Genomic DNA, 14,587 nt, shown 5'->3' on the forward strand with positions numbered 1-14,587 from the left:
TCCCAGCTCGATGAGGAGTGTTCTGCCTCCTCGCCTTCGGGCAGCAGCTGCGCAGTTGGCTTGGCCCCATGTGCAAGTGGTTTCTTAGTGAAAAACAAGAGTTTAAGACAGACAGGAAAGGGAGGGGTTCTGCTTATGTGCCATTAATTGCTTTAAGATGTTCTGAAGCTGGCTATTATGGAACTGGATGCTAAATATAAAACTGATACTACATAAATAAATGATGAAATACAAGTGACATCTGAAAAGCACTTCGGGATGTTCCAGTTAAGAATTTAAATAAATAACATGTATTATTGTCATTGTAATTACTATTTTCCTTTTTTAGCATGCCTGTGCTTACAGAATGTTTTGAGGAGTCCTATCTGGCAGAACTTCAGCTGTCCCACAGAAACCAGTACCCTTTTGCCAGATTCTATCAACGCTATTATTTTTGGAGGAGAAAATCAAAGCTATGACGTGTTTTCACATCTCATGCTCTGCGGCAGATGCTCAGCTGGATGCAGGTGCAGTTTGGCTGACGTAGAGCTGCTCTGATCCCTCCCTCTGCTCCTCGAGGAGAATGGCTGGATGTGTGCCAGGATGTACCTGTGCAGGCAGGGACTCAGGGCTTCAGGTGCTGTGCCTGGGAAGTGGAGACACTGTAGGAGTTTGTACTGAGCTGACACTGGTGTCTGTCACACAGAAGCACTCAGAGGTCCCGAGGAAGGTCAAGCACAGGGGTATAGGGTACTGAAAGCTATCTCAGATACTTGTCCTAAACCACTGCCTGTGCAAGAACAGTGCTGGATCTCCTCAAATGTGTGCTCGTGCCAGAGATGGGCCTTGCCCCCAGCTACCAACGGTGCTTTTCTGCTGACTCTGCACTTGTTCAAGGCATCATTTTTCAGAGGTGATGTGTGAAGATGAAGTGCAGGTGGGCTGGAGTGGCAGCACTGCCTTCTAGGCTGAACCACTCACAGTTGGGCTGTGAACTCTCACTGCTTCATTGCAATGCAGCTGCTTTCTGTTTCCTTTGCTTAAGTGATTATGCAAGAATCTCAAGCTTTTCAGTGTTATTGACCCTTGTGGCTGCAGAACTCAGCTTCAAAATGGGATCTGCTAAAGGCTGTGAAGTGTGGTGTCCACTTCTGAGTAAGTGGAAGGGAAATGAAAAGTCATATGTTGATTATCCTGACTTCCTGTAATTTCTAAGCCAATCTGAAGGCTCTTCAAGGGCTGAATTTGTTTTATTTGCTAGACCTAATAATGACAGGTAAATATTTGCCTGTCTACACTGACATCAACTTTTTGACTGTTCATTCAAGCCTTCTCCAAGCTGATGTCTCACACTGATGCTGCACTGTCTCGGAGACAGTGCTGATAACTGCAGGCACTTTGTCACTAGAGAACTGGGCATTACTCTGAAAAAGGAGACATCCAGGTTGCCAGAACCCAGTCTGTCATTTGCAGTGCTAAAATGAGGTTCTGCTGCCACCCAGGACCATCGGTGCAGGAGGGGAGAGGTGTGAGTTGGTTTGCACAGAACTTGAGTGGGGTGGAGGGAAGCATAGGAGAGGGGGCTGGCTTTTGCTCCGTGCTTTCAGATGGAAAGAGTGAGTCATTTCCACTGCAAGTGTTTTCTTGCAGGGTGCCAGGACTGTGCACCCATCCTCCCCTTCCCTGCCACATGGCTTCTTATTTCTCTGAGAGCTCCTGTCAGACACAACCTATCCCATGTAATACAGAGCAGGGAAAGAGTGGGGTACAGCAGCTTTGTGCTGCTGGCACTGCATTTAGAGCTGGAGAGTGGCACAGACTGGCACATAACTCCTATATGGAGATGGGAGCATGGAGACTCACCCAAACTCCTGTCTCATGAGATCCTTGGAAATGATGCACTTGCAGCCATGTCTCCTGCTGTCCAGCTGCTGGGGTTCCTCTGCCACGTGTACCCATTTCTGGGTGACAGAGATGGGGGTGCTGAGGACCAGGCAAAGGAGAGTCTGCTTTCCTGGGCCACAGCTGGTGAAGCATTTGTTTCCAGGGTAGGATGAGTACTGCAAGGAAAGAAGGAGGTGCTGAGGTACCCTGCTGAAGGCATCACCTAACAACTGGTGGGGAGCCCACACTGCCTGAGGGAGGATCTGTTTGCTGCAGGGTGGGGAGAGCCTTTGGAGGCCTGGCATGCCACTGATCTGCTCTTGTCTGTTGGTCCAGCCTGTGCAAGTCTGTGTCCTGCTTTGCTCTTGGTGCTCAGGGCCACAAAACATCCATGTGCATCCACGTGCTGTGAGCATCCTTGCAAGTTATTTCTGCCAGCTTCACTCTGGGATGCAGGACCTGGGTGAGCAGGGAGTGGGGTGCAGCAGAGGCTGCCCTGCAGCAGGCAGTGCCCGTGGGGCAGCTGGGGCCCTGGCAGTGGCACATCAGAGCTGTCAGGAGCTGTTTCAGGGACTGCTCGCCTGCTGTCCTTGGAGGACTGTGCAGAGCGTTGCTCTGAGCTATGTTGGCACCTGATCACTCCCTGTCAGGTTCCTTCTCCTCACCTCTTCCCCTCCTGATTGCCCATGGGGCTCCCCTCCTGTCTGAAGTGCACACCTTCTCCACTATCCCCTCTTGGTCTCCCTGACTCCATCTCCTGCCTCTCCCAGCTACACAGCCCCAGCCTTCACACAGCTCTTGCTTCCCATGAGTGGCCCCTGCACAGCTTCATCCCCAGGTGAGCAAAAGCCACATTCCCCATCCCACCCACCCCTGTACCAGCTTGGACCAGCTCCTGACATCCTTCTTTCTTCCTGCTTCCCCTGCTCCTCCTCCTTCTGGTGAGATTTCCCTCCCTTTCCATTTCACAAGATGCTTCATGTGTTTACATGCCCGCCTTACAGCCCATCCCTCTTCCCTGTCCCAGGTGCACTTGTTTGTCCTGTGGTCTCTCAGTGTTTTGGTGTCTTCAGCACAGCCAGGATTCCTGTCGGGACATTCCTCTTGTCTATTTAACCTTCCTTCTCTCTGGCCAGTGTAAAAATAGTTTTGGCCAGCTCATACCCAGCTTTATCAACTATTTTTCATCCTTGTGGTTTTACTGTATCCCATCTCTGCGCATCTGCTACATCCAGCCTCGTGCTGGGTTTGCAGCAGGCTCATGGACACAAGCTCCCCATCACCTGCTGAGAGCTGCCTCATTGCCTCCCTGCTGATTTCTTCCCAAAATGTGGCTTTGCTGAGGAGCCCACAAACCTCTTGGCAGCAGCAAGGCTGTGTCGTGTTGCAACTGCTGCCATATGTGCTGACTCACACTGTCTCCCTGCTTGCCCTTCCTCCCCTGAAGTCTGTTTCCATCTCTTCTCTTTCTCCTGTGCTTTTGAATGCAAAGTTTTTTAGGCACAAACTTTATTCTGGCTTTGCACAGGGTGGTTCCAGGTGCTGGATGGCCAAACCTGGGTTTTGCCACTTTTCGTTGTTCTTTCTTATGCCCAGGATCCTGGAATGATGAATTATCCATGAGTCTCAGATTTTGTAGATGAAGCTCCATAGCCTTCCTGCAAGCTTGAGTGAGAGTGTGTAAATGGGATCAGATGGCAGTGCAGGAATTGGAGGTGGAAAAAGTGAACAGTCACAAATTTGAAATAAAAAAAAAAGAAACCTCTGAAAGACCACACAATTTGAGTTTGCCCTGACCTGATCTCTAAATCCCTGGCTGTGGAAGGGCTTTTCTATGGATAGAAATTGCTCAATTCCACATGCCCATACAGTTTACCAAGTGAATTTGCTCAGTTCCCAGGCATCACTTTAATTCTCCCACGTACTGTAAGGTTTCATGAGCAAAATAAGAAAATAGGGAGTTCTCTCTCCTGTTTTTGAGGTATCCTCACATCTCCAGATTGCATATTGCAGTGGGAAGTGGTCCCTCTGCCAAGGGCTGTTCTCAGAAGTGATGTGACTGTTATAAGTGTATCCAAAGGGTAGTTGTATGTTTCCATTTCCCCGCCCTCTTTAGCTTTTAATTCCCCATATTGACTTTTCCTCTTGTTTCCTGTTGTATTTCACATAATTGACCCTTTAGGATTTGTTTTAAAATTTGGGCTTTGCCTGTCTTTCCATGTAAATGCACTAAAGGTTTGCAACAGGTGAGGCAGCAAATAGGCTGTAGAATGGTTGCTAAAATTCGGGGAACAGTTGTGCGCTCTGAGATATATATATATGTATTTATGTGTACATTTAGATGTACATGTGGCCTGTGCTATTTCCTCTTCTCTCTTCAGCTACTCTAAAGAACCAGCACTGTTAATATTCATCTCAGTTGTCTCTCTTGCTGCTTTGGAGTGGATGCACACACTGGGTAGGTCTTCATTTCTGAGGTTGTGAGAAAACACCACGTGTCGGGTGCTGCTGAACCCGCAAGTTTTTCAGTGGGAGGCAGGAGGAAGCGTTGCAGGGCTGTGTGAGTGTTTGTGCTGGCTGTTAGTGCCATGAGAAGTGAAAGTCGAGCCTGGTTCAGCTCTTGGGCTGGGCTTCCTCTGTGCAACAGATAATGTGTGCTGGCAGCCACCGCAGGGCTTGTGTCATTGCAAAGTGACCATCAAACCGGTTACAGTGGAGCCAAACCAGCTGGCTTTGCCATTTTCCTCTCTGGATGTTGCTTTAAATGAGAGACAGACTGAAAGGACTGAAAATACAAAAGCTTTCTCATAGTTTTCCTTTGGCTGCTGTTTTAAAAAAACATCTTTCTTTTGCTCTCTGAACGTTCACATCACCTGCGTTATACCTGTTGTAATTCTGGGAGAAAAGGACCTCAGGAAAACATTAATCATATAACAAAGTGGCATGTTTGTATGGTATTCAAATGCAGAACACTAGAAGACAGGTGGCTACTGTTTTTCAGGCACTAAAAGTTTAAAATAGAAATGTTATTTCCTATACTTCCCCACATGAACATCCCCAGCTGTCATCATGAGCCTTTGTTTATAAAGCAAATATGAGGAATTTTATAGGCTTTGCGAATGGATACAGAAAGGTGACAATTCAATCTGACTTCTGAAGTTTCCCCCTCTTTGTTAATGGGTAATTCCCTTTGCTAAACTTTTCCTTTGCTCTCTCTCTGGTCCAGAGGGTTTTGGGATCGGGCTGTCAGAGGGCAGTGGGACAAGCAGGACACTGAGGACAAGGACCTCACTGGGGGTTTCCCTTGTGCCAGGCTCTTTGTGCTCGTGCTTGGCCAAAGGCAGAGCCTTGCGTTGGTGTTTGTGGGCATGTTTCTGTTGAAGTAATTTCATTGAATTTCCTGTTAAAATGCCAGCCAAGTTGCTTGTGGTGGGGAGTCAATACTCCAATAGACAGGCTGTTGTTCTGCCTGTGCAGTTGTCCAAGTGTAGCCTTGTGACCCAGCATGGATGGGGTCTCCAGCACAGCAGATGATCCTCTTCCTTGTGCTCCACATGGCCCCGTGTTGGTGTGTTGGGCTCAAACCAGTGGTTTTTTAAAGAGAGGCTTATGTGGGAAGGTGCACTGCTCTCCTGTTATCCTTGTTTAAAATCATGTTTATGTTTTACGTGAGGTATTTCCCATGGGTCTGCTTTTTATCCCAGCACAGTGGGCTGTGATGCTTTGGGCTGGAGCTGCTGCTGAGTGTGCTCAGGTGCTGCATCCACAGGAACCACAGGAAAGAGCAGCTCACTCCAACCTGCCAGTGCTGCTGTTCCACAGGAGGTCAGAGGAGCCTGAGGAGCATCACAGTGCCTGCCCTGGGTGAATATCTGCTGTGTGTGTGCCAGAGAGCACAGGATGCCTTTGACAGTGCTGCACAGTTTCTCCTGCAGAAATGGATTGATTTTGTTGCTGGACTGGCAGCATTTCTTTGTACTTCAGTATTGGCTTCCCCTGTGGAGGATTTTGTGGTTTCTAAGACTCTAATTACTTTAGTGTAATAGTTTTTCCTCTGCTTTCATAATGACTTTGGTGGGTGCCATCTGCTGTTGTGACAGCACTGGGCAGCTCATCTGAGCCCAGGATGTTAGGAGGTGTGTGCTTCAACCAAGCTCTTCAGGAAAACTACTTTGAAATCTGATTTTCAGCATTTAATGCTTTAACTCCAGCCCCGCTGGGCCAAAAGGCAAAAAATATTTGGGATGGCTCCCTCCTTACTCCACAGGTCTGTTTGCAGGGACAGGAGCATGCCTGGCCCTGCTGGGCAAGCCTGCACAGTTCAGGATGGATGGAGGAGTTTGTTTCCTTGACAGCAGGCAGGACACAGGCCATGTCCTTCTGTGAGCAGCTTCTTTGCTAACAAACAGCTTGACCTGCATCTTTTGGCTTCTCTTTAGAGACATTGCTGTGGTTCCTGTTGTGGCCTGTGACAGACTGGGTGGTGTGCTGGGTGTGTGCCACTGAGCTGCAGGTGATGGAGGGCTGCTGTGTGCTGAGACAGGGAATCAGCACACCTTGGGTAAGAAGAGCTCTAGAGGCCATGTTTCTAACAACTCCAGAGAAGAAATACCTGCCTGTGGATGCTGCAGAACCCATCTGGGTGACAGTGCACAACTTTCCTGGAGCTCCCTGGGTTATGAGCTGTGTGTCACAGGGCCCAGCACTGGTTTGTGGGATACAGATCACAGCACCAGCCTGCACGACACATTTTTTTCCAATATTATTAAATTCACAAGACTGGAAGAGCTGTAGTGAGTTCTAAGGATTTTTTTTGAATCTGTGGTGGGCAGTGCTGCATGGGTTTTGGAACCTCTCATGTGAGGATGTGGGATCCTTTTCAGTCCTTATCCTTTAGTTGTCATTGAGTCCCATGAGGATGACAGCCAGGACTTTGTCTTGCTGGTGTCAAAGCTAGAAAAAAAATGTTATTCAAAGCCCCAGCTTTTAAAAAGGACATCTTTAGAAACACAGTCCTAGTTCCAGGACCATGTTGCAAAATAAAAAAGGACTAAAATACCGTGTGATCAGAAGGCCTGAGTTCAGTGTTCCCAAAGCCACAGTACTGTGGAAGGTTCTTAGAGGGAATCTTATTTCCTGTTACAGGTGCTGCGGGGAGTGAGTTGAGAGGGAAGTTGATGTGAGTGCTCATAGCACTGCTTTAACCCTCTGATGCTGCTGAGTTTTGCCAGGATTCCTGCAGTGATCAGCAGCAAGAGAGGTAAATTTGAGAGGTCAACAGAGCCATACACCCAGTGGGTATATGGACTCCATGGGGTCCTGCCTGGTCTTGTGGGGAAGACAAGCCTTGGGGACACCTGGCCCCAGACTTTCAAATAGATATCCTGTTATTTCACATCAATTTGCAAAGCTTGGCAAACTTTCAGAAGTGCATTGTGCTGTCCTGCATTAAGACCAGTGTTTCAGATGATTAACCAAATTCAATTAAGCATTTAATGAGCATGAGACTAACTGAGAGTAAATGAGTTCCTTTTCTCTGTCTACCTGTTGGCTTTTTCAGAGTCCTGTTTTTCAGATGGGCTTTTTATTTTCCTGTTAAATTCCCATGCAGCTCAGGTCTTGGATGCAGGAGGAAGAAGCGCTCTGTGTGTAGTGTGGCTGGCAGCATTTGCCACCCTGTTCCCAAATCCCCTATGGCTGAGGGAGCAGGCAACAGTCCCTGGATGCTCTGGCACTGAGCACGGGCTCTCTGCCCACGGACCTTTGTCTTTGTCACTGGTAATTTGAGGCGTGTGAGGTTCTTTTCAGGACTGTGCAAGCAGTGAAGCAAAATTTTCAGAGAGCAACTAAAGGGAACTTTGTTTCAGGTATCTAAGCTAATCCATACTGGATTTCTGTAGCATGGAAAAAAAGATATTTTGGATGCAAAACTGTCTGAGGCAGGAGTTTCCCCAGCCAAGAGTAGAAGCTTCTTTGCGGAAGGTGAGGGTTGGTCTCTTCTCCCAGGTAGCAGACGACAGGACAAGAGGAAACAGACTGAAGGTGTGCCAGGGGATGTTTAGATCTGATATTAGGAAAAATTTCTACATTGAAAGGGCGGCCAAGCATTGGAACAGGCTTCCCAGGGAAGTGGTGGAACCACCATATCTGGAACTGTTAAAAACGTGTAGATGTGGCGCTTGGGGACATGATTTAGTGGTGGACCTGGTAGGGCTGGGTTAATGGTTGGACTTGGTGACCTTAGAGGTCTTTCCCAACCTTAATGATTCTGTGACAGCCAGCAGCAGGACAGAGCAGGTGCTCAGTGGATGGCTGTGCAGAAATTGCTCTACCTGGAGGCTCACACAGGACCCAGGCATCCTTTACATTAGTAAAACTGGCCTTAATTGTACATAGGTTCTGTGTTGTCCCCCGTCAGAGAGATGCTTGGATGTCACTCTGCTGCTGGGATGCAGTGCTGGGAAACACAGCTTAAAAGGTACCTGCCTTGCATTTCTGAAGTGCTGTGGGGAAAAGCTTTCATTTTGGTTTTGCTTTTTGCAATTATTAAAAGCACCAGTCATGCACCTGGGTTAGAGGAATAGCCTCTGCTCAGTGGGGCTGGTCCTTTGGGTAAGGGAAGCTACAGGCAGCCTTTGCTGCTTCAGCCTAAAGGACTGTTCAAGTTTGCTGCAGACCCTGGATTTTTATTCTCTTTTTAGCAGTTACCAGATATGGCAAAAATGAAAAGAATTTTTTTTCTACAATTCTTTGTTTAGTTTTTTTGTTTGTTTGGGTTTTTGTTGTTGTTGTTGTTGTTTAAAGGTGCTGGTATATGAGAAGATATTATCATACAAAGATTTTATGCAACATTTCAGAAAAAGATTAAAACAAGCTTAAAATATGACTATCTCCAAATAGCTCCTGCCTGGGACCATTACCCTCTAATGTGATAACTGCCTCTCCAAAGTCCCAGCACCAGCTTCAACACAGGAGATGCTCAGTTGTCACTAAAGCAAAACCCTGGATCACATTTGCTGCAAAGGCCTTGAAGACATTCATTACTGCATCCCAGACCCTGAGGAGCCAAAGGCACAGGGCAGAAACCTCTGGCTAGAAATGGTTTTGGAAGAGCAACCTTGATTTCTTGGCTTATCTCATGTCACAGAAAATATTGAGTTGTTTGTACTCTTGGTGGTGTGGCTGTTTACTCAGTGGTGTTAGACGATGCTGAGCCTTTTGTCCTCATTTTGGGCTCATTTTCTTAGGCTGCAGGTTGTGCTGAATCAGCAAGAGACCTTGTATTGGCCTTGTCTTTAGCTCTGGTCTATGTGTACAGTTCATCCCAGCAAAGCCATTCAACTGGCAGGTAAAGTTTGCTGCCCAGAAGGAAGCATCCAGTGTTCCTCCCACAAGAGTTGAGAGTCCAAACATGCCACTGTGCAAGGATGTCATCTCCAGAGGCACGTGGCATCACGCGCTGCTGGGAGGGGTTCATAAACACTGTCTGTGGCAGGGTCAGGCATCAGGATTTTGGTCAAGATTCAAAACAAGGCAAAACTGATGTGTCAGAATTTGCTTCCTGTTTTCTTGTGGCCATTCCTATACAGAGTCATGGTTTGGCTTTTGGTGTGATGTTTGATTTTTCACAGTGCAATGCTGAGGGCCTGACTCTTGCTCATGAAATCTGAAGTCAGTCAGGGCAGCTGAGATGGCACTTGCCTACTTCAGAAGTTGTGTTTTTCTTATTTTTTTAAGTTTCATTTTTTGGACTTGTAACACATACAAAATGAGTGTAATAATGAGTGTAATGTAGCTCTCCTAGTAGATTTACTTTTGACTCCTGAGACTTTGGAGAGGTTACTTTTGCTTCCCAGAAATGTGAGTGAGAACAAAACTAGGCTCCAGATTTTTCCAGCCTTTGGCTGTGTCTGAGGTGCGATTTATGGAGAGGGCTTTCCTGTCTTTCCAGAGGGATGCTGTTCTTCCTTCTATGGGGTGAGATTCCTGCTCTGGCAGTCGTAGCAGCAGGCCTGCTCTCATCCCGCCTGCGGCACATTTCCAGAGAGAGCACAACTCTCATCTCCTCCTCAAGCACAACCAGCTCTGAGCTGAGCAGAGCCAGCATAGGAGCCCATATTTCTTCCGAGCTGCACAGATGAGCTGCTCAAACGTAAAGATGCTGGATCTTGCAGCTATTAAAGCCGTGGACTGTCCAGGAGGATTTCTTGCTCCATTAAGAAATTAGAGACTGTGCTGAGAGGAGAGCAGCACAGTGCTTTGTTTCTTCCCATAGCTTATTACCAGACACAAATAACTTAACCCATCATTTCCCTTCTGCAAACCACGCTCGCAGGTGGTTACCTGCAGCACAGGAGTGTCAGAGTGCTGAGGTAACAGCCAGTCCAGCGGTCACACAATTTGAAATCATCAGGCTAATTAAGCACAAGATGTTTGTTACTGGTTATTTTAGATATTATATATACGTAATTTTTTTTCGTCTTCTGTTTTTCCTACAGGAAAAAACCAAAGTGGTGGAACCCTTGGACTATGAGAACGTGATCCTTCAACGCAGAGTTCAGATCTACAGTGATCCCCTCCGGGACCTGCTGATATTTCCGATCGAAGATGTATCTGTGAGTTTGCACTGGCTGTTTCCCATGTTTGAGGTTCACTCGTCTCCGGTCCTGTGTACCTTGGAAAACTTCCACCATTAACCACATGTTAATTTTGGCTGCAGTAGTGACACATAAAACCAAAATGACCCACTGGTGATTTAGGCCCACCACATTCATTTAAAGCAAGTGTCAAGCCCTGAAGATGCAGTTTGCACTGACAACGTCTTCCCCTTTTTTGTGCAGATCTCAGTCATCGGCCGACAGAGAAGGACTGTCCAGTCGACAGTGCCAGAAGATGCTCTAAAGAAAGCTCAGAGTCTCTTTGTCAAAGAGGTAGGGGCAAAGTCCACGTGACACCTGCCTTCAGCACTTTGTCTCTTGGGCAGGATGCTCAGCTGTAGCTCCTGATCTGCAGGGTTGCAGATCACTTGGTTTTTCCTTTGTGGGAAGCACTGATTGCTGGCAGGGTGGCTGCATGGGAGGGTTCTCATGTGCATCTCTTGTGCAGTGCGTCTTTCCAGTGGGTTTTGTTCACAGACAAGGTGTGTGGCTTTGCCCCACCTGCCTGAGCTGCAAGGTGCAGGAGTGCAGCACGGCAAGGGGGGATACACAACCTCCCTGGAGCATCCAGAGTGCTGCAGGTTTGTTCTGTAAAGTGCTGCTCTCTAGGACTGCTCCCTCCAAGTGCAGTGGAACTAAATGCGAAGTGATGCCTACGTTTCCGAGGGCAGAAAATTGGTGCTTTCTGGAAAAAAGTCTCTTCCCAAATCACTACTCCTTTTTTAGAGCCTTGGAGCAACATAAATACAAAATCTGTAGCTGTGTGGCAGGCCAGATGCCGTGTGATTTTTGTCTTTGTGCTGTAAAGGTTCCTTATGAAATTCTGTATTGCAACATAAAACAAGTGAAGCAGTCTTGTTCAGACCCTTTCCACTTGTACTTCCCTCACCCAGTGTGTAGCCCTTTCGACTTGTGCCTGGTTTTGTTTTGCCTGGTGTAGCTTTCAAAGAGCTGTATTGTTTTCCTTTCAGTGCATTAAAACCTACAGCTCTGACTGGCACTTGGTAAACTACAAGTATGAGGAATACTCAGGAGACTTTCGGATGTTGCCATGGTAAGTGTCGTACTCCCTTGGAATACTAATGCGTGGTCACAGGGCTGGGGTTTGATAGGGTTTAGCAGAAGCAGTCTGCCCTTTTTCTGATGCCTGTCCCACAAGCAGCCTCTGCTCCAGAGGTATGTCACTCTGAAGGTTAGGGAGCCAGAGATGGTTTGTGTTATCGTGCCATTGTCACTCAGCTCTGTCAGGGAGATGCCCACAGTATTGTCAGTGTGGGTCATTGCTTCACATCCCATCCACCAGTGTATAAACACCCCCTCCACTTGGGATGAGGGTGGACTGCAGTCCAGACTCCTGGCAGGGTAAATAGTGCTGGCAGTGTCTGCTCAGACCGAATGAGGAGCCTCATTGTCCCGCTGGGCTAATGTTCCCTGTGAGCTACACACGGTGTTCCCATGCTGAGCAGATTTTCCTTGTACTCTCAGTAAAGAGAAGTTGCTGGACAACTTCAGTTCAGTGATGTGGTATTGCTGCTAATGCTGGCAGTGCTGGGAAGCTGCGTGCTTGGAAATGCTGGGTTGTGCCAGTGATTCCAGCTCCAAAGCTAATTGGGTTTCTCAGACAGGCACATACATCTTCGATTTCTGCTGGATTCTTATTTTCTCCGTGGTGGCGCCTGCCCTGCTCTCACTGCCCACACTTGGGGCATGTCTGGACCCCTGTCCAGTCTGCTCCAATGCTGGCAGCTTGTTAAATGCTTTTTCTTCCTAATTGGCTGAAGCGGGTCTGTTCTGGTGGTCTCACGGGGATGTGAAGCAGCAACGGGGGTAACACAGTCGATCAAATCGTGCTAAGATTTGTGAATAATCTGCAGTCTGATCTTGCTTCTTTTTTAGCAAGATGGAAGATAAACTTGGCCTGCTGTATCTCTTTGTTGCATAAATGCAGGTCAGCAAAACGTTTGCAGAATCAGACAACTAACAAGAGAAAGCTAATTACAGACTGCTTGTGCTTAATTTCCATGAAATGCACTCAGAAGTTAGCTTTCCCCAGCTGTAAGGGGCTGTAGGTCTCTTGAAATCTATCTTCTGTGCTCTATAGTCTGCAGTTTGGCTATTGCTTCTGGATCCAGCATCAGCTGCTGGCTCAGAGGACCCTTGTGTTCCAGTCATTAAACATGAAAATGTGTTGTGATTTCAGCAAATCCTTCAGGCCAGACAAGATTCCAAGCCACGTGTTTGAAATTGATGAAGACTTCGAAAAGGATGAGGTAAGGAGAAGTTTGGATTTTTTTTTACGTGTGCCACCCTAAGATCTGTTAAAAAGAAGATTTCACAAGGCAAAGGCAAAATTCAGTTCCTAGGAGTGGTTTTCTGGTGAGATGCTTAGTGCTGTGAAGATGGGATCAAAAGTGAGACAATAGTTTATTTCAAAGTATGACAAGATAACTTCTTGGAGCCAAGGGTCTCCTGAATTATCTGGAGGATTAGCCATATTTCTCATGGCTTTTTCACTTGAAACAGAGCATCAGTAGAAGAGAAAAAGAAGGAAGCCAAGCACTTACTGAGGAACACTCCTCATGTCCAGAACTAAAAGTAGGCAATCTCTTTTTCAACGACACTGCATACCGGGATCCTCTTCTGAAAGGTTTTGTGCTTTTCCACATGACATTGCCATTCTTAATCAGTCACTTCTCCCCAACATATTCACATGTGTCAGTCCTCTGTACAGGCATTTGCTTCCTCTAGAAGTTGATGTGTTTGTGCTCAGCTGGTTGCAGGGAGGATTTGCAACCCTCCATGGGAATGATCTGAGGGCTCTGACAGTTGGGACATGTCAGACCTGATGGTTATTTTGGATGGTGCAGTGTCATGTTTGCTACAGAAATGAGGGACATAGACAGACATTTTTCTGTCTCACGTACCATGGGGAGCTTAATCCATAATTGTGACATTAAGAAGTTTTTGTTTACAGAGGGAAGGGTTTAGCCCAGATGTTTAAAGTTCACATGGCATGAAGATGCTGCTGCTGAGATTCTTACAGGGGAAAAAGGACATTTCTTTGTTGGAGAGCTGAAGATTTGGAGGAGCTGTTTCATGCACATTTCTCACAATCACTGTGTATGTCCTGGCACACTTCGGGTCTGGACTAGGATGGCTTCTTTATAAATGGAAATGTTTTGTCAAGTTTGGCCTTAATCTTTTTTTGGCTGTGTTGTTGGTTTGCTTTACATCATTAACTTGAGGTGTTCCCTCTTTAATAATATCTAATCTGGGCTGGAGACATTGCTGTGCACTATTGTTATCAGCATGCTTCTGAGAAAGCAAAAGGACAAGAATATGCTATCAAAATTTGGAGACCTTTTTTCTTCTGGCCAGTGTCCCAAATACTCAAACAAGAGAAGTTACTGAGGTTTGTTGTAGAAGAGTATTCCAAGTGCTTTGGCAGATATTTGGATGTTTATATCTTTTGGCATGGTCATATCTAAAGGATTCTGTTACAGTTTCCTAACAGAGCATTTGCATTAGAATTGTGTAATGGAAATCCAAATAAAAGAAATCTCTTGGTGAAAAAAGGTGAAGCATTATAAAGGAGAAATCATGGGTTGTTTTACCCAGGGAAATAAAGTATCAGAGAATTTACTTTGGAAGTTTGATGTGAAAAGAGTGAAAACCTGCCCCTTGGGATGCAGCAGGCAATATAAACCAGTCCCTTCATGGCTCATCATCAGACAGGCCAGGGCTGCCTCTGCTGCTGATTCAGTGGAAATCCCAGGGCAAGTTTTTTTCATCACTGTGTGCTCTTATTTCCCTCCCCAGTGGAGGTCATGGTTAGGTATGGATGGAGAGCCATTCTCCCTTTCTCGGACCACGGGACAGGAGCAGATGGAAACCCCATCTGGGTGTGCCACGAGCAGCCTGGTTGGGCCACTTGAAACTTTTTGGTTTGATAAATGTGAAACCAACCAGTTCATTTCAGTTATTGGGGTTTGATGATCTTTGCCTTAATTTAAAATGGAGGAATGACAAAAGAAAATGACAAAATAAGTCCTGAGTTCTGCATTTTG

The 14,587-nt window shown here is 46.7% G+C and overlaps 1 protein-coding gene across 5 annotated transcripts in view; it reads left to right on the forward strand.

Annotated features, from left to right (window-relative positions):
• DOCK11 (dedicator of cytokinesis 11) overlaps positions 1–14,587 on the forward strand; it is an 81,254-nt gene that overhangs the window by 8,225 nt on the left and 58,442 nt on the right. For all 5 annotated transcript variants that reach the window (XM_039387796.1, XM_027746552.2, XM_027746554.2 and 2 more), the window contains exons 2-5: positions 10,362–10,478; positions 10,704–10,793; positions 11,492–11,574; positions 12,721–12,790. In XM_039387796.1, coding sequence (XP_039243730.1) covers positions 10,362–10,478; positions 10,704–10,793; positions 11,492–11,574; positions 12,721–12,790 — 360 coding nt within the window. The remainder of the gene's footprint in view (positions 1–10,361; positions 10,479–10,703; positions 10,794–11,491; positions 11,575–12,720; positions 12,791–14,587) is intronic.

This window comes from Pipra filicauda, unplaced genomic scaffold, assembly GCF_003945595.2.
Source record: "Pipra filicauda isolate LSUMZ 115617 unplaced genomic scaffold, ASM394559v2 scaffold58_size5111680_pilon, whole genome shotgun sequence".
In the NCBI taxonomy this organism is placed as follows: domain Eukaryota; kingdom Metazoa; phylum Chordata; class Aves; order Passeriformes; family Pipridae; genus Pipra; species Pipra filicauda.